General features: G+C 46.4%; 1 protein-coding gene and 1 pseudogene across 1 annotated transcript; both read right to left on the bottom strand.

Annotated features, from left to right (window-relative positions):
• Nucleotides 1-7,653: 7,653 nt before the first annotated feature.
• LOC136381308 (proteasome assembly chaperone 4-like) lies at nucleotides 7,654-8,797 on the bottom strand (annotated as a pseudogene).
• A 6,470-nt stretch (nucleotides 8,798-15,267) lies between these two features.
• UPK1A (uroplakin 1A) lies at nucleotides 15,268-23,673 on the bottom strand. Its single transcript, XM_066348869.1, has 8 exons — nucleotides 23,536-23,673; nucleotides 23,150-23,238; nucleotides 21,457-21,657; nucleotides 18,406-18,480; nucleotides 18,165-18,272; nucleotides 16,760-16,939; nucleotides 15,815-15,898; nucleotides 15,268-15,731 (listed from the first exon to the last, which is right to left on the bottom strand). Exons 2-8 carry the CDS (start codon nucleotides 23,228-23,230, stop codon nucleotides 15,687-15,689), a joined length of 774 nt encoding a protein of 257 aa, XP_066204966.1. The 5' UTR covers nucleotides 23,231-23,238; nucleotides 23,536-23,673; the 3' UTR covers nucleotides 15,268-15,686.
• Between the last annotated feature and the right edge of the window lie 2,478 nt (nucleotides 23,674-26,151).

Raw genomic sequence — 26,151 nt, forward strand, 5'->3', positions numbered from 1 at the left:
GAAACTAATGATTGATGCTTCTCATCTCTCTCTGTTCCTGTCTGTCTGTCCCTGTCTATCTCTGCCTCTGTAATAAAAAAAAAAGGCCCTATCTCCGAATGCAGTCACCTTGAGGGTTAAATCTCAACATATGAATGGTGGGGGTGTGCCACACAATTCAGTCTATACCAGTGAGTATCTGCCACCGAGGGGCTCACAGTCTGGTAGGGGAAATGCATATTATTACTTCAAAGGGGAGAAGCAGACCAGAATGGTTAAGATGTCAGTTCTGACAGGATTTGGGTCCTACCCTGGACCACTTACCAACTGTGTGACCTTGAGCAACTTTCACTTTTTGTACCTTGAAAGAATTAAATGAACAGATAGATACCAATGAAGTTCTTAGAACAGCCCCAGCATAGAATAAGTGCTCATTAAATATTGGCTGTTGTTATTAATTGAAAGTAAAACTGCACTAAGTGCTATGTAGAAAAAAAAAACACATGATAGATACTTTTTTTTTTTCTCAGAAGTTGGAAACGGGAAGGCAGTCAGACAGACTCCTGCATGCGCCCGACCGGGATCCACCCGGCATGCCCACCAGGGGGCAATGCTCTGCCCATCTGGGGCGTCGCTCTGTTGCGACCAGAGCCATTCTAGCGCGAGGCCATAGAGCCATCCTCAGCGCCCGGGCCAACTTTTGCTCCAGTGGAGCCTCGGCTGCGGGAGGGGAAGAGAGAGACAGAGAGGAAGGAGAGGGGGAGGGGTGGAGAAGCAGATGGGCGCTTCTCCTGTGTGCCCTGGCCGGAAATCGAACCCGGGACTCCTGCACGCCAGGCTGATGCTCTACCACTGAGCCAACCGGCCAGGGCCACATGATAGATACTTTAAGGAAGTAAAATAAGCCCTGGCCGGTTGGCTCAGTGGTAGAGCGTTGGCCCAGCCTGTGGATTTCCCTGGTTCCATTCCCAGTCAGGGCACACAGAGAAGTGCCGATATGCTTCTCCACCCTTCCCCCGCCCCAGCTTCTCTCTCTCTCTCTCTCTCTCTTTCACCTCCCCTCCTACAGTCATGGCTCAATTAGAGCAAGTTGACCCCAGGCACTGAGGACAGCTCCATGGCATCCGCCTCAGGCACTAAAAAATGGCTCTGGTTGCAACCAAGCAAGAGCCTCAAATGGGCAGAGCATCACCCCCTAGTGGGCTTGCCAGGTGGATCCCAGTCGGGGCGCACGCTGGAGTCTGTCTCTGCCTCCCCTCCTTTCACTAAAAAATAAAAAATAATATTAAAAATTTTAAAAAAGAAAGTAAAACAAAACTCTGATCTGGCCAGGGCTTTTAAGGATGGCTGCTGGAGAAAGTAATGCTTACACTGAGATCTGAAGGATGAATACTCACTAATTAGACTGGGATTCCGAGAGTCTTCCAGGCAGTAGAAAAATAGGTTAGAGCCTGACCTGTGGTGGCGCAGTGGCTCAAGCATCGACCTGGAATGCTGAGGTTGCCAGTTCAAAACCCTGGGCTTGCCCAGTCAAGGCACGTGTTAGAGTTGATGCTTCCTGTTCCTTCCCCCTTCTTTTTCTCTCTTTCTCTCTCTCTCTTCTCTAAAATGAATAAATAAATAATTTAAAGAAAAATAGGTTCCAGACCCTAGCCGGTTGGCTCAATGGTGGATCATCGGCCTGGCGTGCAGGGGTCCCGGGTTCGATTCCCGGCCAGGGCACACAGGAGAAGTGCCCATCTGCTTCTCCACCGCTCCCCCTCTCCTTCCTCTCTGTCTCTCTCTTCCCCTCCCACAGCCAAGGCTCCACTGGAGCAAAGATGGCCCGGGCGCTAGGGATGGCTCCTCGGCCTCTGCCCCAGGCGCTGGAGTGGCTCTGGTCACAACAGAGCGATGCCCTGGAGGGGCAGAGCGTCGCCCCCTGGTGGGCGTGCCGGGTGGATCCCCGTGGGGCGCATGCGGGAGTCTGTCTGACTGTCTCTCCCCGTTTCCGGCTTCAGAAAAATACAGGAAAAAAAAATAGGTTCCAGAGCTCTGGGGCAGGAAGAAGCTATGTTGTTGGAGCAGAGAGAGCAAAACAAGGGGAAGCAGGAGAGAGTGAGGCTGTGGGTGGTTGGCAGGATGTGGCCTAGTAGGCGTACTCAGGATTGTTGGCATTCTCCTAAGAGCCAGGCAAAGTCACAGAAGGAAGTGTTTATTTTTTACAGAGATGGTTTAATGAACCCCTATGTACCTATCACCCAGTTGCTACAGTTACCAACATTCTACCCTTCTTATTTCATTAATATTTCCTTAATTTACAGAAATTATTTATCTCCTTGAACATTCTAATAATGAAAGCTATTAGGACAAAAATTTCTTTTCCTTTTTTTAAAGCAAGACAGAGAGACAGAGACAGGAAGGGAGAGAGATGAAAAGCATCAACTCATAGTTGTGTCACTTTAGTTGTTCATTGATTGCTTCTCATACGTGCCTTGACCCAGGGGCTTCAGCCAGTGACCTTGGGTTCAAGCCAGTGATCTTGGGTTTCAAGCCAGCAACCATGGGGTCATGTCAATGATCCCACAGTCAAGCCAGTGGCCCTGCACTCAAGCTGGTGAGCCTACATTCAAGCCTGGTGAGCCCATGCTCAAACCGGCAACCTCGGGTTTCAAAACTGAGTCCTCGGTGTCCCAGGTGATGCTCTATCCACTGCACCACCACTGGTCAGGCAGGACAAAAATTTCTTGAGAAGGGGAAACATAATATATAGACTTGACTTCATTATTTGGCAGTGGTATGATCAATAGATAAAATGCTTGGACTTGCGGCCCTGGCCTGTTGGCTCAGCAGTAGAGCATCAGCCTGGCGTGTAGATGTCATGGGTTCAGTTCCCGGCCAGGGCACACAGGAGAAGCGCCTATCTGCATCTCCACCCTTCCCTCTCTCCTTTCTCTCTGTCTCTCTCTTCCCCTCCTGCAGCCAAGGCTTCATTGGAACAGGGTTGGCCCAGGTACTGAGGATGGCTCCATGGCCTTTGCCTCAGGCGCTAGAATGGCTCCGGCCACAACGGAGCAACACCCCAGATGGGCAGAGAATCACTCCCGGTGGGCATGTTGGGTGGATCCCGGTCAGGTGCATGCGGGAGTCTGTCTCTCTGCCTCCCTGCTTTTAACTTTGGGAAAAAAAAAAAAAAACACAAAACAAAACAAAATAAAACACTTGGACTTACAATTTGAACTTCTATCCAACCTTGCTATAATTGCTTATTAGTTCCAGACTTTTTTTTTCTTTTTATTGATTCTTTTGGATTATTCACATAATCATGTCACCTATGAGCAAAGAGAGTTTTATTTCTTCCTTCTCTATCTGTATATCTCTTACTTCCTTTTTTCCTCTTATTGCATTAGCTAAAACTTCCAATATGGTGTTGAAAAAGAGTGATGAGATGGGACATCCTTGGAAATTTGATCTTAAGTGACTTTTTTGTATAATAAGAAGAACTTGAACACTCATTCATAATTAAAAGGGAACTCTCTTTAATTAGGTGTCCAACAGTATGAAGTAGAACTCCAAAGAGACCATTTTCGTAATCTTTTACTTTTCTATTTTATTTCTTTCCATTCTGGTGCCCTTGGTATCTGAGAAGGCAGCTAAGAGGCATCTAAATGATTCTTCATATCTTTAATGTCTCCCACTTGGGTTTTAATTTTTTTTTAACAAAGAGTCAGAGAGAGGGATCGACAGGGACAGATAGACAGAAACAGAGAGATGAGAAGCATCGGTCATTAGTTTTTCGTTGCGCGTGAGACACCTTAGTTGTTCATTGATTGCTTTCTCATATATGCCTTGACTGCGGGCCTTCAGCAGACCGAGTAACCCCTTGCTTAAGCCAGTGACCTTGGGTCCAAGCTGGTGAGCCTTGCTCAAACCAGATGAGCCCGCGCTCAAGCTGGCGACCTCGGGGTCTCGAACCTGGGTCCTTCCACATCCCAGTCCGATGCTCTATCCACTGCGCCACCACCTGGTCAGGCCCACTTGAGTTTTAAAACATCAATTTAGTTAAAGCATTGTCTCCTTAATCTTATGTAATATATGAAGTTTGGGAAAAGAAACTCATTCACAGGATAGCTTTTTGGTTACTGAAGGAATGGCCAAAGGTCAAGGCTGCTATTAGTATCAAATGTTTCCCATCTGGCTTTGTCCTGATAGCAGAGGCCACTTGAGGCGATCACAACTGTGGGACCTTCTCAAATAGAGGCATTAGACTACTTTGTTGGGGACTGCTGGCATTTTTTTTAATCATCCTGGGTTCCATGGTTTTGGTGGGTTTTTTTTGTATTTTTCTGAAGTGAGAAGCGGGGAGGCAGAGACAGACTCCCGCATGCACCTGACCAAGATCCACCTGGCAAGCCCACTAGGGGGTTGATGCTCTGCCCATCTGGGCATTGCTCCATTGCAACTGGAGCCATTCTAGTGCCTGAGGAGGAGGCCAGAGAGTCATCCTCAGCGCCGGGACCAACTTTGCTCCAATGGAGCCTTGGTTGCAGGAGGGAAAGAGAGAGGTAGAGAGAAAGGAGAGGAGGCCTGACCAGGTGGTGGCGCAGTGGATAGAGTATCAGACTGCAATGTGGAGGACTCAGGTTCGAAACCCCGAGGTCGCCAGCTTGAGCACGGGCTCATCTGATTTGAGCAAGGCTCACCAGCTTGAGCCCAAGGTTGCTGGCTGAGCAAAGGGTCACTCGAACTGCTGTAGTCCCCCCCCACACCCGTTAAGGCACATATGAGAAAGCAGTCAATGAACAACTAAAGTGCCGCAACGAAGAGTTGATGCTTCTCATCTCTCTCCCTTCCTGTCTGTCTGTCTCTATCTATCCCTCTCTCTGTCTCTGTCAAAAAAAAAAAAAAAAAGGAGAGGAGGAAGAATGGAGAAGCAGGTGGGCGCTTCTCCTGTGTGCCCTGACCGGGAATTGAACCGCAATATCTACACGCCGGGCCGACGCTCTATCACTAAGCCAACTGGCCAGGGCCTCAGGGTTCCATGTTTGGTAGATTGCTTGTTAAAATGGCCTCCATAATTCTCACTTTTTCACACCTCACACACTAATCCTGGCCCTAACCATTAACTTGTTTTGACCAATTGGACAATAGCAAATGTGATAAAAGCAGAGACTTAAAAATTGCTTGTACACTTTGGGACTTGTCCTCTCTTGCGGCTGTTGGGAACCAGGTGAATAAGCTTAGGCTGCCTGCTGTAGATATATGGTCCAGTCAGAGCCATCAGCCCAGCCACCTACACCAATTGCCAGCCAGCCATGCATGTGAGGGAGACCACCCTAGACCAACCAGCTCCCAGTCACCTTTCTAGCTGACTGTAGCTACATGAGTGAGCCCAAGTATTGAATAAAACTAACAGAAGACCCCCCTGGCTCAGCTCAGCCCAGATGGTCCCTCAAAATCACTATTTTAAGTCACTGTGTTTGGATAGTGGTTAACAAAAGCAATTAAGATACCCTAGACCAGAATAGTTCCTAGACAACAAATATCACTCTGGGTATTCATCTTGAAAGTTGAAAAATTCTTCCGGTTTCCAGACTTGTTTCCTTAATTTTCTGAATGAATTTTTATGAGATGAACTTTAATACCAGGCATCTTTTTCTTTTTAAATCATTTTCTTAGCAAGACTGGAAATGGCTCTTCGAAAAGAGCATTGTCTTTGTTTTACATCTTTCTATTTCCATTTGCAAAACATCTGAAAAAGGTAGTCTCTAGCTGAACTCAAGAAGGTGCTGAAGGTGGAGGGCTACAATGTGGAGAGAGTAACAGCCACCTACTGGTCACAGCCCAGGAGGAAGAACAAAGCGTGGCATCTGGAGAGAAACCCCTAACTCCCACAACGTCCTAGCGCCCTCTACTGACAAGGCTTAATCTTGGGTCAGCTGAAAAATGTTGGAATTAGAGACAATAAATTGATAACTGGCACAGGTGAGTGATGGGGACCCCTGATGTTAATAAAAATGGCAGTAGTGGCATGACTAACATTAAATTCTCAGTGCTTTCTGTGTCATTTATTGTCAGGGGAAAGGTTGATGAGGAGAGAGGATAGTGGTCCTTTCTGCCCCCAGGGTCTGTTTACCTAAATACTACTATGACTGATTTAATTTGATGTACACAGTAGGGTGTATTCTAAGGTTAAAAATATTTGATGGCAATTGTTGCTGTGTTTTGAATATTTTATTTATGAAACACTCAACCAATTTATGAAGTGCTGAGTGACGGTGATTCAACTTGTTTGCTAAATGAATATTTGTTTAAAGCTGTATAGTTTCAGTGTTTATGTATACAAAGAGTGTAAATACTTTCAAATCATTGATTAAAAATGCTTTATGTTATTTGGCTAGAAATTGCTGTATTTAATAAATGTGAATTTTTAAAAAATAAGGAGTTTTGCTCCCCTCCCCCCAAATAATAAAACCAACCTTCTCTGAGTAACTAATTCCTCCCTGCTTCCAGGTTGGACCATTGGATAAGGTTGACTCCATCCCAAGACAGGCACATGTCCCAGGAGTGTTCAATCAGGGCTCCTTCCAACACACACACACACACACACACACACACACACACACACACACACACACAAACACTCTGTGAGCACCGCATCCAACTAAGACAATGGAAAACAATCCAGAGGGGCTGTACGCCATTGCTAGAAGCTCACATCCAGTCAGGATGAAGGTGTAGAGATGGAAATCCCTGCCTCCCTTCCCCACCAGTTTGTTTTAATTATTTTTTTTTTTTCTTAGCACTTACTATTCTCTAACATATCTATTTCCCTTATTTCTTTATCTCCCTCTCCAGAAAGTTAAGTTTTATGAAGAAAGAGAATGAGATCTTTTTTTTTTTAATATAAGGAAGGCATTTCTTTTTTAATATTTTATTTATTGATTTTATGGGCTTGAGAAGTATCGACTCATAGTTGCTTCACTTTAGTTATTGATTGCTTGTCTTATGTGCCTTGACTGGGCAAGCCCAGGGTTTCAAACCAGTGACCTCAGCTTTCCAGGTCACGATGCTTTGCACAGTGTGCCACCACAGGCCAAGAGAGAGATTCTGATTTGTTCCCTGCTGGATCCGCAGAACCCAGAACAATGCCCAATGCACATGGTAGGCAAGCAATAAATATTAGAATGCACACATGAGTTGATGGTATTCACAATTTTACTGGGAAGATATTTCCAAGTTCACCACCTAGGAGAGGGGCAGAAGCAACCTGTCACAAGAAAGCTTCCTGTGCCCTCTGGAATGTGGTTATCAGTGACGTTGTCAGCATACGATAGGTTCTTATTGGATCTGGAAAGTTGGTTCTTACATTACAGCCCTTTAACCCCTAAGACTTATATCACTATTTTGGAAAAACCTTACATTACAATGTAATCTTTTCCTTATAAGGAAGGCTAACCCACTCTGGACTCCTGGTTCTCACCCATAACTCAGAATCAGCAAGGCTGGTTCCCTGCTGTCTGCTCTGTCTCTGACCCAGGACACTCAGAGTTCAGTGGTTCTGAGGGGACCCGAGTCAAAAAAACCATTTTCCTACAATCTGTTACATCATTTTTTAAACAGTAAAATTCAACTTATTCATTAAAATACATATATACTGTACATAAGCTATCTATCTTCACTTCTGCCACCCAGCTAAAACTTTTCAGGAAAAGCCTCCGTTTCTTCCTTATCCTGTTTTCTACAAGTAATGTAAAATTACTGTCTGTATTTTGTAGGGTTTAAACAAATTATTGATTTAAGAGAGAGAGAGAGAGAGGGCTTTCTGTGACATTTATTGTCAGGGTGAGGTTTTGTCTGCTTCGTTCATTGCTGTGTCTTCCACACTCAGCAGTGCCTCACACAGAGAAAGCTGTTGTGAGTGAGGATCATAGCAGAGTTGTTAAGAGTTAACTCTTTTTTTTTAACTTTGTATTTATTCATTTTAGAGAGGAGAGGGAGAGACAGAGACAGAGAGAGAGAAGGGAGGGAGGAGCTGGAAGCATCAACTCCCATATGTGCCTTGAGCAGGCAAGCCCAGGGTTTCGAACCAGCGACCTCAGCATTTCCAGGTCGACGCTTCATCCACTGCGCCACCACAGGTCAGGCAAGAGTTAACTCTTTAGACCTTAGAGCCAGACTTGATGGGTTTGGACCCCAGCTTTCACAGGCAATCCCTGTGTGATCCTCGGAAAGTTACTCAACCTCTCTGAGCTTCCAGGATCCCCTTCCACTAAGTGAGGATGACAGTTGTGCCTATCTCATGGGAGGTGAGGATTGTAGGAATTAATCATTTCAAAGTACTAAGAACTGGTACAAAGTAAACACCATATACGTGTTATTTGTAATATTATCAAATGAAGGAAAACAGAAGCAACTCAATAGAGAGGCATCAACTCGTTGTTCCACTTAGTTGTACTCATTGATTGAGTCTTGTAAGTGCCTTGACTGGAGATCGAACCATGGCCTCAGTGTGTCTGGACAATGCTTTTTCCACTGAGCCACCACCCCTCTAGGGTTGTGTTTTGTAGTGGTTATAGCTGATAAACACCTGCTTCTGGTCTTCTTGGCTAAGCGCTGTGCAAGGTCTATGCAGATCCTATGGGAAGTGTCTCCAAGGAGGGAGGTGGATATAGGGATAAAGTGGTATTGGCTGCACATGGCCACGTAGAGGTTGTGCAGGTGCGGCGTGGCCGTCCGCCACATTACGTGGAAGTGGACCAGCTAGCTGCTCCCACAGTCTTGCGCTGAAGTTGTGCAGGAAGAAGTCCTAGCCCGCAGTAGCCCGCGGCCCCTCCATGCAGCCCTGACGGTCCCCGGTTCACCTGCACGGTGACCATCCCAGCCGCTGTCACCACACGGGTCCAAGTAGGTGAGCACTGAGTGACCCTAAACCATTTTGGTTAACACTGTTAAAAATACTTTTGATAAAATCAATGAGTGACCATTTGGTGACCTGAACATTCTGTGAGTTGGTTTCTAGTGAATTGCTATTTCCTAACTTTCACTCCATTCCCCAGTCTTATGTAATTTCTAATTGCAATACAAAGTGAAGGCATTTCAATTGGAAATATCATCAGATAAAAAATGTCAAATAATGACATGGGGTACTCTGAAAAAAATTATGATGCAAGTGTGGGTGTAAATTATGTTTAAAATATTTATCAATTGTCAAACTAGATAATCATGCCTGAATTAAAAAGAATTAATCATCATAATAAGACAATTTATAAGAAAGGATGTATCCTGTGCATATACAAACTCTTTTCCTCCTCTTTAGAGATCTACAACTATAGAAACATGCAGTCAGTTTGGTTTTCTTTTCTTCTTTTATTAAGTGAGAGGTGGGGAGGCAGAGAGACAGGCTCCCGCATGCGTCCCTACCAGGTCTACCCGCAAGCCCCTATGGGGGCAGTGCTCTGCCCAGCTGGGGCATTGCTCCACTGCTTGCCACCGAGTTACTTTGGCACCTGAGACAGGCCATCGTGCCTTCCTGAGCTCCCAGGGCCACCTTACTTGAATGAGCCATGGATGTGGGACGAGGAGGGGGAAAGGGAGAAAGAGAAAGAGGGGTGGAGGGGTGGAGAAGCAGATGGTTGTTTCTCCTGTGTGCCCTGACTGGGAATGGAACCCAGGACTTCCGCACACCAGGCTGACGCTCTACCGCTGAGCCAACCGGCCAGGGCCCAGTTTGTTTTCCTTTCTTTCTTTTTTTTTTTAATTTTATTTATTGATTTTACAGAAAGGGGAGGGGAGAGAACAAGAAGTATCAAGTCATAGTTGCTTCACTTTAGTTGTTCATTGATTGCTTGTTGTATGTGCCTTAACCGAGCAAGCCCAGGGTTTCGAACCAGCAACCTCAGCATTCCAAGTCAATGCTCTATCCACTGCATCACTACAGGTCAGGCCCAGTTTGTTTTTCAAATAAACTTTTTATCTTGGAACGATGCAAAGACAGCACAAAATATTCTTGTATACCCTTCTCCCAGTTTTCCTTAATGTTGGCATACTACATAAACCAAGAAACTAACATTGTCACAATACCATTAATTAAATTAAACTCCAGATTTTATTCAGATTGTACTAGTTTGTTACTAAAGTTTTTTTTCTTTTACAGGATCCAATATAAGATTGCATTTAGCATACATTTTGTTTTTTCCTTTGCATTTTTCACAGTGAAAATGGTTTCATATCAGAAAATATAAGTGTGGTACTTTTAAACTTAGCTGCATAGCACTCCATGGTGTGAAAAATGAATTATATAACTAGTTCTTTCTGATGTGGTTTAGGATGTTTCTTAGTTATTGCTTTTTAGTTACTCCTGTACACAGGTCTTTGTACAAACTTGTGTGTATGCGGGATAGATCCTTAGAGGTGAAATCAGTTGAGTCAAAGGGATGTAAATTTCACATTTTAGTGGATAAGTCAATTAGCCCTTATGGAAGGTACAGTGGATGTAGTCAGAGGTATGTTCCTGCTTAATTGCTATAAAACATTGTAGTTTATTCTTTCCATCCTATGATCTCAGATGGAGAAAGAAAGATTGTTTCAGTGAGGCAGGAGAGAGAGATAAGCCTGAGGAGATGGCAAAGAGACGGCCATAAGCACCCTTCAGGACCTGGCTGAGGAGCTGAACTTTGTGGTGAGGAGATTGGGGAGCCATGGACGGTTAGAGGATGGATTGAGCCATTGAATAGATATGGTCAGTAGGAACAGCCATTGAATGCCTTTCTTGGGGATCCTGACCCTCATGTCTTTGTTCCCCTCTCACCCACAAGCGTGAACCTTTGACTGGAGGGACCAGGGCAGACAAACCTGTCCTGCTGGCTGAGGCGTGTCTTGTACAGGTCACACTGCTGCCAGTCTGGCTGAGCCACAGTCTGCAGGTATATGGCCAGGTAGAGCCAGAGAGAGCAGCAGCAGACATGGGACTGATTCCTGAGCTCTTAGAACGCTTGGGCTATATACTATGAGGTAGGGCCTGTTGGAAGCCCCATTTCTCAGAGGGGCACATTGTAGCTCAGAATGTGTGAGGCTGGTGAGAACGCCTCTTTGCTTCTCTCAGAGAATCCTGGTCACAGACAAGGTCATTGTGAACTTGTTCATGAGGACATACCCGAATTTATTTATTTTTTAAAATAAAAGAAATATTTTATTCATTGCAATAATAATACATTATAATATGATAAATGCATAATAAAACATTGTAATATTTTATATTGTAATTATGCTTATATGCCTATTAATTTTTTTAAATTTTAATTTATTGTGTTTACATAGATTCTAGTGTTCCCCCGAATGGATCCCCCCTCCCCCATGTTCCCTACATCATCCCCCTTTCCCCCCTCCCCACAACACCCCCCCCCTTTCCCTCCAGGATTTGCTTTTCTGCTCTCCAAAACGCTGTGTTAGTACACACCTGAATTTAAAACTAAGTAGACTAGGCAGAAATTCTCCCCTTCCTTTGACACATTTACAAGACAGCTTAATATGTGCCCAGGGATAGGGAAGAAGTTTCACTCCAGGGCCTGCTGAATAGCCAGTTAGGCCAGTTAACCTGGAGGGACTCGTGTGTTAAAATATGGTGCCGATCACACCTTAGTGTTGTTTCGTTCAGGCCTCAAAAGTAAAGCTGTATATTGTTTGTTTGTTTGTTTGTTTTGTATTTTTCCGAAGCTAGAAACGGGGAGAGACAATCAGACAGACTCCCGCATGCGCTCGACGGGGATCCACCCGGCACGCCCACCAGGGGGCGACGCTCTGCCCACCAGGGGGCGATGCTCTGCCCCTCCGGGGTGTCGCTCTGCCGCGACCAGAGCCACTCTAGCACCTGGGGCAGAGGCCAAGGAGCCATCCCCAGTGCCCGGGCCATCTTTGCTCCAATGGATCCTGGGCTGCGGGAGGGGAAGAGAGAGACAGAGAGGAAGGAGAGGGGGAGGGTGGAGAAGCAGATGGGCGCCTCTCCTGTGTGCCCTGGCCGGGAATCGAACCCGGGACTTCTGCACGCCAGGCCGACGCTCTACCACTGAGCCAACCGGCCAGGGCCCTATTGTTTGGTATTTTAGAAGCCCCCTTGTCTTTGTTTTAAAAAGTAATAGTTGATTTTTACAAACATATTTTCAACTGTTATAAAGATATATATGATGTGACCCTGGTCGGTTGGCTCAGTGGTAGAGTGTCAGCCTGGCGTGCAGGAGTCCCGGGTTCGATTCCCAGCCAGGGCACACAAGAGAGGCGCCTATCTGCTTCTCCACCCCTCCCCCTCTCCTTCCTCTCTGTCTCTCTCTTCCCCTCCCGCAGCCAGGGCTCCATTGGAGCAAAGTTGGTCCGGGCGCTGGGGATGGCTCCATGGCCTCTGCCTCAGGTGCTAGAATGGCTCTGGTTGCAACAGAGCAACGCCCCAGATGGGCAGAGCATCACCCCCTGGTGGGCATGCTGGGTGGATCCCGGTCGGGCGCATGCGGGAGTCTGTCTTACTGCCTCCCCATTTCCAACTTCAGAAAAATACAAAAAAACAAAAAAGATATATGTAATGTGAAAATTTCTTCTCCTTTAAGCCCTCCATTCTACTTCTTGAAGGAGCCCTGCATGAAAAATATGTATACATAATTTTTATAAAAATGAAAGCATTTATGCATCTTGTTCTGCTACTTGCCTTGTTTACTTATAACAGATCATGATGACTTATGATACATCTGTACTCTGAAATACATTGCAATAGTAAAAAAAAAAAAGAGGTATGGCCTGACCTGTGGTGGCGCAGTGGATAAAGCGTCGACCTGGAAATGCTGAGGTCGCCGGTTCAAAACCCTGGGCTTGCCTGGTCAAGGCACATATGGGAGTTGATGCTTCCAGCTCCTCCCCCCTTCTCTTTCTCTGTTTCTCTCTCTCCCTCTCTCTCTCAAAAAAAAAAAAAAAAAAAAAAAAAGAGGTAAATTCATATACACTGATTAGGAAAGATGCTATAAGTGACAAAAGCAAGTTGCAAAGCAATACTAAAAGCATGATTCTATTAAATGTGTGTGTGTTTCTATCAGTACTTATAGATTTGTCAATATCAAGTCTTGAAAAGTCAAAAAGGAAATGTATTATGTGAATAGAGTTATCTAGGTGGGGGCTGGGTCAGATTTGAAGTGGAGGGAGTTCACTATAGAGCAGCGGTTCTCAACCTGTGGGTCACGACCCCCGCGAGGGTCGAACGACCAAAACGCAGGTCGCCTAAAGCCCCCGCCGGGGTCGCAACCCACAGGTTGAGAACCGCTGCTATAGAGTACAACATGGGATGCTTGCATTTCTAAATTTTTATAAACTTTTAAGTGAAATGGTAACAAGTAATTTTTTGCATTAAAAAAAATATTTTCCCTGTTCTTTGTGTGTGTGTATGTGTGTGTGTGTGTGTGTGTGAGACACAGAGAGAGACAGAGGCAGAGAGAGGGACAGATAGAGACAGACACACAGAAAGGGAGAGAGATGAGAAGCATCAATTCTTTGTTGCGGCTCCTTAACTGTTCATTGACTGCTTTTCATATGTGCCTTGACTGGGGGGCTGCAGCAGTCAAGGTTGCTCAAGTCAGCGACCTTGGGCTCATGCCAGTAACCAGGAGGTCATGTCCATGATCCCACACTCAAGCCAGCGACCCCACACTCAAGCTGGTGAAACTGCACTCAAGCTAGATAAGCCTGTGTTCAAGCTGGTGACCTCAGGGTTTCGAACCTGGGTCCTCTACATCCCAGTCTGATGTTCTATCCACTGCCCCACTGCTTGGTCAAGGTCTCTACTCTTTTAGACATTATTTATACCTTGACTCCAACCCTGCATATGTATCTACAGGAATAAAAGTACTTATGTGATTTACAAGTTTTTCTACTTCGTATTTTTTGGAAACTTTCTGTGTTGAAGCATTATTTTTTGCTACTATGTGGTTTTCTAAAGTAAAGATATAGCATAGCTAATTTAGCCAATCCCCTACTGATGTTCATTTAAGTTACTATAATGAACATCCTTATGTATGCTTTCTGATTATTTATACCATTATGACATCTTTTTATGTCAACTCACATAGACTTATCTTTTTTTAACAATCACAGAGAATTCCGGTCCAAGGATATAATGTGTTCTACAACCCATTCCCTGCTGATGGTTATTAGGTTGTTTCCAGCAGTTTTTCAACCCTAGCAGACTTCTTTGACCATTACAGACTTTTTTTTTAAATTTTTTTATTTTTACAGAGACAGAGAGTCAGAGGGATAGACAGGGACAGACAGACAGGAATGGAGACAGATGAGAAGCATCAATCATTAGTTTTTCGTTGCACGTTGCGACTTCTTAGTTGTTCATTGATTGCTTTCCCATATGCGCCTTGACTGCAGGCCTTCAGCAGACCGAGCAACCCCTTGCTGGAGCCAGCGACCCTGGGTCCAAGCTGGTGAGTTTTTGCTCAAGCCAGATGAGCCCGCGCTCAAGCTGGCGACCTCAGGGTCTCTAACCTGGGTCCTTCCACATCCCAGTCCAATGCTCTATCCACTGCGCCACCGCCTGGTCAGGCCATTACAGATTTTTTTAAAGCTGCTGTCTAAACTTAGCATTTGCAGACCATCAGCAGACCTGAGGAGTAAAGAGGGCCCCGAGAAACTTCATCTGATGGGAAGGAAGCCACGCTCTCCAGGCAGGGCCTAATTGCTGTAAAATGGCTTTGATAGGCTTGCTTCAGAGAGGACAAAAGAGCAATGATAAGTTCTTAAAGTTTTTGTCTGTCTTGCACCCCTTAGAGAACTTGCTGGAAGGTTTAGTCCCTTATAGAAGTATGCCTATCACCTGTACTGGCCTATCAACCCTGTACTCTGGTACTCTTGATAAACAAGCCCCTTCCCACCACCACCTCTGGACGCATCCTTAGTCCAGGTGCCCTCCCTCCCCTAACCGAGTGGGGCCTAAACCCTAAACCAAGACAGATTTAATCCTTGGCCTTGGCTAAGACTGTCGGGACAGAGGCCCTTTCTTGCCACTGTGTTGCTTAGCTTTAAAGATGTATGTCTGGTGTTGCAGAGAAATTCTGCCTTAGAATGCAGCAGGTTTCCTGGAAACCTAGCCTGAACTCCTGGATCCATCTCTATTGATGCAGTTACATGGGCCAATAAGTTCCATTTTATATTTCAGTTGGTGCCTGTTGGATTTCTGCTACTGCCATTGGAAGAGTTCTTGTTCATTCGCATTTGTTCCGGAAGAAAACAAATTAACTCATTCAAACAACATTTATTGAATATCTATGCTCAGCTCAGTGCTGGATGATGCTGGGGACAATAAACGACCATGACAGAAATTGTCTGTCCCCTCATAGCAATCAAACAATCACAAACCACTCAGTAATAATGGCAACATCCACCATGAAGGAGAGGCATCTGTGAATGGGGTGGTGAGATCTAAGGACAGGACTTTAAGTTGACACAGATAGATGAGCCAGGAATCAACGCAATGAAATGAGGTCCATGCATACATGCCCAGGGGTTTCAGGGCATTCCCAATTTCCAGAGGGCTCAAAAGCCTTGGAAAAGATTTTGGGATTAGAAGGAGGGAAGGGTGAAAGAGATGGAAAGGGGAGAGGTGAGGCAGTTGGCCGCGTCAGCTGGAGGAAGCAGGAGCAGGTGCAGGAGGAGGCCAGGGTGTGAATAAGGCCATCCCTCCTTGTTCCTCACAATGTGGTGTAGAAATACATGGCTATGAGCATCACAGGGAGCTGGAGGAGGAGGCAGTTGGGTTAGGGACACTCCCAGCCCCACACCCACATTCCACCCAACTGGTAGGCTCCCCGCCTCTCACCGTCCACATCAGAATGGCAAACCCAAACCACGAGATGCCCCACGTGTAGCTGTCGATGGCATGGCCAATGTGTTCGAAGCAGCCCTGGGCGGGGAGAGAATGATGGGTTGAGAAAATTCCCAGGGAAGCTGGCTGCTGAAAGCAAGAGTCATTGTACTCCCATGGCAAAGTCCCTTCCTTGCGCCATCTGGCCAGGGCTGTGAAGTGGTGATCTTGACCGCACTGCCTTCCGAAAGCAGTTGTGAAGATTCCATGAAGACGCATGTAAGCATTTTGCAGACACAGGGCTGGAGACAGGGCTGGAGACACGGCTGTCCTATTCTGAGGGTGGTGATGGTTTGCACGTGTGATCTAAGACGCCGCTGAATGGTCCCAACAGCCTCAGCAGCCAGAGGTCCACTGGGACACGCTCGTCTAGTCTCACCTCCTTTGATTCTTTCGCTGCCTCTGCACTCCCCTTGCAGTAATTAAAACACCTGGTTGGGCCTGAGTGCCTGAAATCAAACCCCAGCTCCATCCCTCACTAGAGAGTGACCTCTTGGTTTTATCATCTGTGAAATGGGATAATTATCATCTGTACCTCATTAGGCTGTGGTGAGAAATAAAATAAAAACTTAAAGCACTTAGGAGGATGCCTGATACAAAGTAAAAGCTCAATGAATGTGGGTTGTTACTGGTGTTGTGTTATTGCTATTATTGTTGTTGCTCAGCTGCCCAGACAAACGGAGAAAAGTTGCAGGTGTCAGGTCTAAATCAGACCCCGTGTGTATCCGCTGACTTTCAGAAGCAGGGAGAGACAGATGGGGGGAGAGTTGAGAGAAGGGAGAGATAGAGAAAGCCAGAGAGGGGAGAAGGAAATAATCGACAGTGGGAGGGAGGAAGAGATAGAAGAATCAGAGGGCCAGACAGATCACAGACAGGTGCAGAGGGAAAGAGGGGATATACCTTGGTGAACAGGTAGTCCACGTGGCCCAGGCGGCAGCCTTCTTCGTTGAGGGGAATGAAGTTGCCAGTCCGCTGACAGCACAGTGGGGGCCAGGGAAACACCACCTCCGGGGTGGCCGTTCGGAAGGCTGATGTGAAGTTCACCCAGTCCATGGGACCAGATGTGCCACAGCACTCTTGCTGGAGAGAAAGGCAGAGGGAGTTAGGCTCCAGCTCAGAGCAGACAGCCACTTGTCCAAGGTTAGACAGTAAGAAAGGGCAAGGTTGTCTGGTGCCACTGCTGGGCCCAACTCCCTCATGTCCTGGGCCTCAAACAGAAGGGCAATATGTGTGTGTGTGTGAGAAAGGACCAGAAGACACCTGTTCCAGGACCAAGATGTTGATGGGAGTTTGGATCAAAACCCACACTTATGATTTATTTTAAAATTCTTTTGAATTTGGCCTGACCTGTGGTGGCGCAGTGGATAAAGCATCGACCTGGAAATGCTGAGGTCGCCGGTTAGAAACCCTGGGCTTGCCTGGTCAAGGCACATATGGGAGTTGATGCTTCCTGCTCCTCCCCCCTTTCTCTCTCTATGTCTCTCTCTCCTCTCTCTCCCTCTCTGTCTCTCTCTCCTCTCTAAAAATAAATAAATAAATAAAAATAAATTAAAAAAAAAATTCTTTTGAATTTGCTGTCAACAAAACCTGAGCTAAATGACACTAAAAGGCAGATTTCTGGCTTTCCTTAGTCCTTTTGGGTGTTTAAATTGTTGCCCCTGAAAGATGAAAACATAAGCTCTTTCAAACATGGGTTCCCGTCCTGGCTAGCTATATGACTTGAGCCATATTGGGACCCTGATTTCCCTTGAATCCTCACTACTCTCCTCTGCGCTGCCATGTCGTGTGGGGTTTAGATAAACATGTGGTTTCTGGATCCTGGCATCCTGGATTTGAATCCTTCTTGTTCTGTGACCTACCAGTTGTGTGGCTTCATGCAAACCTCTAAATCTCTTGCCTTTGTTTCCTCAGTGCCAAAAAGGTGATCTCCCTTATAGAGCAGTCATGAGGATTAAATAGGCTTTCAAGGTGCTTTGGACAGTGCTAAAAAGAAGCTAGTGCTCATTAATGTTTACCATTGTTGTTAATACAATATATATCATGATTAAGTGTAGGGGTTCTAGATTTAGGCTGCCAGGTTTGGATCTCAGCTCAACCACTCACTCTGGGCAAGTGACTTTCCCTTTTTTGGGTCTGTTTACTCATCTGGAAAATGACAATGACCAGAGCCTCTCTCATAAGAACCACATAAGTGGACATTATATACCAGTGGGCATAGTGGGAGCCCTATCTACCTCTGTGGTCAGAGCCCCAGGTCCTCCAGACCTACCTGCACAAAGATGGACAAGGGTCCATCTTTGCTCACCTCAATCATGATGCGATCCCAGAGGCGAGTCAGTTCTTGGCCCTGGTCTGTGTCCGCACTGTAGAACGTCAGCATCTGCTTGGTGATCAGGGATGGGTTGGACACCATCTGTGGAGGGCCAGGAAAAATAGAGTCCAGTGAGAATGGGTAGGGAGAGAAGTCAACCTCCACCCTCAGCCCAACACCCTCAGCACACTCCCCCCGGAAGTCATGCCCCTCCCCTGGCCTCTGCCTAGCTTACATAGTCTCGGTGGGTGTAGGACGTGATGCAGGAGGCACACTCAAAAATGTAGACGATGAGCATGAGCACCAGGTACTGGGGAGAGACAGAGGGAGAGATGAATGAGCAGTCTAGTCATGGTAAAGCCTGTGAAATCATACCCCCTCAAGGGATGGATTCGTGGATAGAAATGCAATATTTATTTATATTTTTTATTAATTATTATTATTATTATTATTATTATTATTATTTTAAAGAGAGAGCGAGAAAGTCAGAGAGAGGGATAGACAGACAGGAAGGGAGAGAGATGAGAAGCATCAGTTTTTCGTTGTGACACCTTAGTTGTTTATTGATTGCTTTCTCATATGTGCCTTGACCGCGGGCCTTCAGCAGACCAAGTAACCCCTTGCTCAATCAAGCCAGCGACCTTGGGTCCAAGCTGGTGAGCTTTGCTCAAACCAGGTGAACCTGCGCTCAAGCTGGCGACCTTGGGGTCTCGAACTTGGGTCCTCCACATCCCAGTTCGACACTCTATCCACTGCACCACTGCCTGGTCAGGCTACTTTTTATTAATTTTTAGAGAGAGAGAAAAAGAGAGAGAAAGAGAGAGAAGCATCAATTTGTTATTCCACTTATTTATGCATCAATTAGTTGATTCTTTATGTGTCCTGACTTGGGATAGACCCTGCAACCTTGGTGTATGGAGATGATGTTCTAACCAACTGAGTTAACCAGATAGGGTGTTGACAATTTAAAAAAAATGTATAGGCCAATGTAAATGGTACATCTACCGGATTGGTATTTGCTGTTCCAAGTGTTTCACCTTTTCTGTATGTTTGAAATTTTATATAATAAAATGTTAGGAGAAAATGAAATGAAAATATGTGCAAAGTATTTCTTTAAGTTAATGATATGCTTGGATACAGTAAAATAAATACTCTAGAAAGGAAAAAAAAAAGACATGTTTGAGACAACTAGGGACATTGAACACAGACTGAGAAGATAGATATGAAGGAACTTGGGTGAATTTTGCAGGTGTACCAGCAGCATGATTGTGCAAGAAGAGAAAGATCTCTTACTGGTGTTTACTAAAAATTATTTTTCTCTTCTCACCCTTTCCCCTTACCCTTAAAGCACCAGGGTATGGGGTGTGGATTTGCCAGCTCCATAGCTGAGAGATGAGATGATGTGGTATAACATGCCCGACTGCTTTAAAACAATGTCCTTATCACTCAGAGAAACATGCACTCAGCTAGTTATTGGTAAATAACTTGAAAAATGTGGGCAGGCAGAGAACGGAGTAGAGACAAAGTTGGCCAGTCCAGGATTGATCGTGTTGAAACTAGGTGATAGGTACTTGGGGTTCATCAGGCCATTCTCTCTACTCTAGTCTAGGTTTGAAATTTCCCATAAAACTTTTTAAATAAACTTCTATGTCTTAGTTAATGACAAACTAATGGACACAAACTTGTTCTTACTATTTGGGTAAACTTTTACTGCTTTGTTTAAATTGCTATGCCAGAGAATTAAATGCGGGAAAGAGATTTTTAAAAAAGAAGGAGAACAGGAAAGGAAAGAAAAACAGCCCTTCCATGGCTCCATCTATGGTAAAGCCAGGAAGGCACACCTGATAGGCTCACCTTCCCTTCTTCCCCTGTCCTCCATGCTCACCACCACTGTGCTCTACCCCACCCCCATCTGCCCTCACTCCATCTATGGTAAAGCCAGGAAGGCACACCTGATAGGCTCACCTTCCTGTCTTCCCCTGTCCTCCATGCTCGCCACCACTGTGCTCTACCCCACCCCCATCTGCCCTCACCCGGTTCCTCTCTCGCCCTCACCCCCACTGACTCCAGCCACGTGGGCCTCCTCTGGCCTCAGAGCTTTTGCTATTGCTGTTTCCTCCGCCTGGAGTGTTCTTCCTGCAGATACACACACAGGCTCACTCCTCATCTCCCCCAGGCCTTCGCTTTCTCTGCCTGTGAGGCCCCCCTTCCTCCTTCCCCAGTTCCAGCTCACACTTCCCTAGTCACTGTCCTCTCCCTCCGAGCATCCTCCCCTAGGGCAAGGGCTGTATGTTTTGCTCACTAGATAGCCCCAGGCCCTAGTATAATATGGGTTAGCATATAGTTCTTGCTCAATAAGCATTTGTTGATTGACTAAGTAGGTGCTCCTGGAATTTAAAGGGCCCTCCACTGTAGAGGAAGCCCAGTGTTGGCTCTGTGTCATTGGGGCCAGGATTGGAACCCCTGTTTTCCCTATCATCTGGGCTTTGGCCTCTTTGAACCTCAGTTTCTTCATCTAGTAAACGGGTAAAGAAGCAGTAACTTCATAGGGCTTCTGGAAGGATTGAAGGAACTCATTTCCTAAACTTAGCCTAGCATCGGGCACATGAGAGGTAGCCTAGCATCGGGCACATGAGAGGTAGCCTAGCATCAGGCACATGAGAGGTAGCCCAGCATCGGGCACATGAGAGGTCCCTGGGAGGTGTGCATAGAGCAATTGCTGTTACTGGCAGAGAGCGAGAGCACAGGCTCAAGTGCTGAGCTCAGGTTTAAGTCCTGGGCTGTCACTCATTTGCTGGATAACCCTGAATAAGTGACTTCACTTCTCCAAGCCTCAATTTCAACTGTCAAGTGGGCTTAAGATGATGATGATGATGATGATGATGATGGTATCTCATTGTGGGTTGTGAGGAATAAATGAATTAATCCACATAAAGCATTTAAAAAGTAGTAAGTACTCATTAAATGGTAACAACAGTGCTCATGAGCACAGACTTTAGAGACCAGCTAGCTGGGTTCAAATCCCAGTCCTGCTACCCAAGAGCTGTCCTTCTGCACGGAGAGCCTTCTTTTCTCCATCCCCTGTGCCCCAGTTTCCTTCTGAAATGAAGGTGGCAGCCAAGCCCAGGTTATTGGATTAAGGGAAGGTGAAATGAAACAGTTGCCATGAGGCCTGGGTGGCTGTCATGCTGAACACACTAGTGGCTGCAGCGGCGATTGTTATTACGACTGTGTGAGGATGATCTCTGTGCCTGCCTGCCCCCGTGCCCTCCTCCTGGGGCCTCACCGTGAGGATCATGGACCGCCGGTGGCAGAGCGCTGCGCCCACACCAAAGCTGGCCACCACGAAGAAGGAGAAGCCACAGAAGATGGCAATCCAGGCACCGGCGAAGACATCATCCTTGCCCGAGATGCCCATCAGTGGGTATACACGGTACTGGTCAGCTGTCACCCATACCGTCTCAGCAAACAGGGCCAGTCCTGACAGCTAGACAGGGCAGTCGGTTAGAAAGATCTGCTCAGGGGCAGCAGCCCCAGCTGCATGAGTCTCTGTCAGCAAGTTCCTTCCTCATTCTGAGCCTCCACTGCCTACTCAGTAAAGTGCTCATGCAGTAAGTGTGGCAAAGACGTTGACTTGTCATGAGCAGGAATGAGGCTAGATAGGACAGGAGGGAAGGGAGGCCCCAGTTAGAACCCCCTTACCCTTAGCACACACACACTGCTAGTTGCATCAAGAATAAAAGGAGATTCCACATGCAAAGTGTATAGTGCGTGACTGGCACAGAGGAGATAGATGCTCAGTCAACCCGCCCTCCCTTACTGGTGTTATCCCCTGAAGAGGGGAATCTGGCCATCACCGGAACAACTGCAAGTGCATCAATGTTTTGGTCCAGCAATTCCACTGCAGAAAGCAACCCTGCCCATGCAGGAAAATCACAAACCCGCAAGGTGATGCCCTGCGGCACTGTGGGTAGAGGGACCAGGATGCCACACAGTGGAGTGCTATGAAAAAGGACAGAGAGGCTCTCTTGAGGACTCCAGTGGAGTGCCCCACAGGCTATGTGAGCAGGAGGAAACGGGAGGCACAAGAAAGGATACGGAATGAGCCATATTTGGGGCAAGAAAGGGTAGAAAATAGAAATATATGCTATCATTCGCATTTGCTGCATGTTGGAAAAACTAAGCATCTGGTTACCTGTGGGATGAGGAATGGGGAACAAGAGAGAGAAAACTTTTTGGTGAATTCCTTTGGTGAATCAAACAAACACTTCTGGTGTACTTACTGTGTACCAGGCATGGGGCCTCATAACTGGTTTCTGTGTGATAATCATTATCGTTACCAGTTATAGTAGAATTACATTGTCGTTACAGCTAATACAAAGAGACCACGTGTGCCAATCTAAGCACTTTAATCCAATAACTCATTTTATCCTCTTAGTAATATTATTTTATCTCCAGCTTACACATGAGAAAATTGAAGCTAAGAGAGGTGACCCCAGTCCCACAACAGAAAGTTGCAGAGCTTGGACTTGAACCCAGGCTGTCTGCCCCAGAGCCATGGACAGGTATCACTTTTTTTTTTTTAAGTTAAATATTAAGTAAAAGACATTGTTATTATTATCATGGGCCTCCTATGTGCCTAGCAGGCACTTTATGCCCATAATTATGTTAATGTTGATAGCTAGCGTTTGTTAATCACTTTTTCTGAGCTAAGAGTCATACATGGATTCATCCACACAAATATCCTCATAATGAGGACATAACCTATAGATGGAGAAACAGGCACAGAGAAGTCAAGTCACTGGCTCAAGGTCACACAGCTGGGGAGAGGCAGAGCTGAAATTGGAATCCAGGCTGCTCTCACTTGAGAGCTGCAGCACTGGCCCACTGGGGAGTCCTGGGCCACTACACCCCAGGCTCAGGGTCGCCCCCTTCTCCCCATCCGCCCCCTCAGCTCCCAGCCCCGGGGGATGTCTCACCAGAATTATGATGTTGCCCACAACTAGCAGCCCCACCACGATCGGAGACCCCTTCTCTGCCTCTGCTGCTGCAGAAGCCATGGTCCTGCCTGGAACACATTAGCAAGGATGAGGCCAGGCAAAGCCAGGAGGGGAGGGAGAGCCCAGATAGATCCACTGCCTCCACTCCACACCCCAGCTGCCAGGGGCTGCTACTGGCTCTCTGCTGGGCCCAGGCTGGTACTGAATGTGCCCAGCTTCCCACAACCCCAGGGGTGGGCCATTTTCTAGGAGAGGACAGTGACCCAGGCAGGGCAGTCACCGGCCAGAGCCCAGCACTGGCCATCCTCGAGTCACACCACCCCAGTTACCTCTGCCCATTCAGACCCCCGGGACCCTCTCCTTACCTTCTCTGCCTGAAGCTTCTCTGGCCAGCCCCTCCCACAGTGGCTCTCTATATATGCTCAGGCCCCCTCCTTGGGCCAGTCTCCCAGGAAGGGAGGAGGGTGTCTGGAGAAAGGGACAAGAGGTCAAGCAGGAGGACGAGCAGCATGAGAGAACAGCTTGATGTGCCCCACCCCCAAGTGATTTATAGACCTGAAATTCCAGATTGTGCTAGTTTCTGGCCACACAGGCAGGGTGATGTGCCCCTGGGAAGACTGCCCTGGTGGTGGAGAGAGTAAGTATACCACCTGATGTCTCTCCTTCAGACAGGGGCCATCCTGGGAGCAGGAGAGAGCCAAGTCGGACCTGTGTGTGAATCCTGAATCTCAGAACTGCCCCTCTGCTGGTGGTTCCACCTCTCCAAGGATGGAAGCCCAGAGGGAGGCCCAGGTGGGGACCCTGGCAGGTCAGGACAGGGCTAGACCAAGGCAGGGAGGTGGGAAGGAGATGAGGGGGCAGGTGAGTTCAGAAGGCTCATTGTAGATTGATGTGTGAGGGGGGTTCAAATGAGTGAACAAGGCAGAAGAGAAGTGTGCTAGAAAAAGAGAGGGGGCACACTGAATGGGCTTGATGGGACAAAAGTCCCCCTACCACCACCACCACCACCACCACTGTAAAGTAGGTACAAAGCAGGGTAACAGTGAGGAGCCAAAGGGTGGAAATGTCTTCAGGCTGCAGAATCAAAGACATCGAGGTTCAAATCCCAGTTCTGTTTCCTCTGTGCACACCTGGTGTGTGCATTTGCCCATCTGCCAAATGGGTTTCTTTCTTTTCTTTCCAAAATGATTATCAGTCTCACAACTGGAGGGCTTAGATTAGGAGTAAAGTCAAGGTGGGCATTTGAAATATGTATGTTTTATTTTATTTTTTTATTTTTTAAGATTTTATTTATTGATTTTAGAGAGGAGAGAGAGAGACAGCAGGCTGGAGAAGGAGCAGGAAGCATTAACTTGTAGTAATTGCCTCTTGTATGTGCCTTCACCCACAAGTCCAGGTTTCAAACTGTCGACCTCAGCATTCCAGCTAGTTCGACGTTTTATCCACTGCGCCACCACAAACAGGCTGCCAAATGGGTTTTAAGCAACAGACCACTTTCCTGGGTAGAGGTGGGAACTGACTGCAGAAATGTGCTCCAAAGATGACTTTCTGGTGTATACGTGGTTGAGCCTCACCAGCGCTCCTGAGAGGCCCATGTTCTTTCCGATGGTGCTCCCTAGTGTCAGGAGGCTGGTTCTGCAGGTGAAAAGGGTGGCTTGAGGCCCCCAGACCTTGTCTTGAACTTCTCAATTCCGAGGGACAGGACACTTACTGTGTTCTCTCTCTGGTCTGCAGCTCCCGGGGTGTGTGTGCAATGGGCAAACACATAGAACTTAAAATTCTATTTTCAAGCTTGGTAGTAAAACACACGAAATGTTTTCTAATTAAAATGGATAATTAGGTTTTTAGTCAATCCACTTTACATTTAAAATAGGTCTTCTCTGTTGATTTACATTTATATTAAGAACTAATGCCTGACCTGTGGTGGCACAGTGGATAAAGCGTGGACCTGGAACGCTGAGGTAGCCTGTTCAAAACCCTAGGCTTGCCTGGTCGGGGCACATGTGGGAGTTGATGCTTCCTGCTCCTCCCTCCCCCTTCTCTCTCTCTCTCTCTCTCTCTCTCTCTTTCTCTCTCACTCTTTCTCCTCTCTAAAAAATTAATAAAAGAAAAATTAAAAAAAAGAAAAGAACTAATAAGAAGCTTGACCAAGTGGTGGTGCAGTGGATAGAGTGTCAAACTGGGATGCAGAGGACCCAGGTTCGAAACCCCAAGATCACTGGCTTGAGAGTGGGCTCATAGACATGACCCCATGGTCACTGGCTTGAGCAAGGGGTCACTCACTCTGCTGTAGCCCCACCCTCACTCTGGTCAAGGCACATATGTGAAAGCAATCAATGAACAACTAAGGTGCTGCCTGACCTGTGGTGGCGCAGTGGATAAAGCATCGACCTGGAATGCTGAGGTCGCCGGTTCAATACCCTGCACTTGCCTGGTGTAAGGCACATATGGGAGTTGAAGCTTCCTGCTCCTCCCCCCTTTCTCTCTCTCTGTCTCTCTCTCTCTCCTCTCAAAATAAATAAATTAAAATAAATAAAAATTAAAAAAAAACAACTAAGGTGCTGCAATGAAGAATTAACGCTTACTCTCTCCCTTCCTTTCTGTCTTTTCCTATATGTCCCTCTCTCTGTCTCTCTTGCAAAAAAAAAACTAATTAGGTTTATATAATAATGTGCATGACCTATCAAGTATATCTTAAAAAAATAACTTGTCAAATAATAAAGCCAGGATAATAACTGGAATATTTTCAAATAGTTTTTGTTATAGTTAGAAGTTACCTAAAATGGATACTAAAGGCAAAAGATGTCATCAATGGGATATTAATATGTCATCAGTCATAAAACAGATCCATTTTTTCCTGACCTGTGGTGGTGCAGTCGATAAAATGTTGACCTGTAATGCTGAGGTTGCTAGTTTAAAACCCTGGGCTTGCCCGTCCAAGGCACATATGAGAAGTAGACTCCCACTCTCTCTCTCTGTCC

This window comes from Saccopteryx leptura, chromosome 9 (assembly GCF_036850995.1).
Source record: "Saccopteryx leptura isolate mSacLep1 chromosome 9, mSacLep1_pri_phased_curated, whole genome shotgun sequence".
Taxonomy (NCBI): domain Eukaryota; kingdom Metazoa; phylum Chordata; class Mammalia; order Chiroptera; family Emballonuridae; genus Saccopteryx; species Saccopteryx leptura.

Bases quoted from the DNA above. Each gene is read 5' to 3' on its own strand.
- UPK1A (XM_066348869.1), bottom strand. From the start codon at position 23,230: ATGGCTTCTGCAGCAGCAGAGGCAGAGAAGGGGTCTCCGATCGTGGTG. The intron at 18,481-21,456 runs GTGAGGCCCCAG...GTCTCTCCCCAG, and splicing joins GGCGGTCCATGATCCTCACG to TACCTGGTGCTCATGCTCAT. The intron at 16,940-18,164 runs GTGAGCAAAGAT...CTTTCTCTCCAG, and splicing joins GGGATCGCATCATGATTGAG to CAAGAGTGCTGTGGCACATC.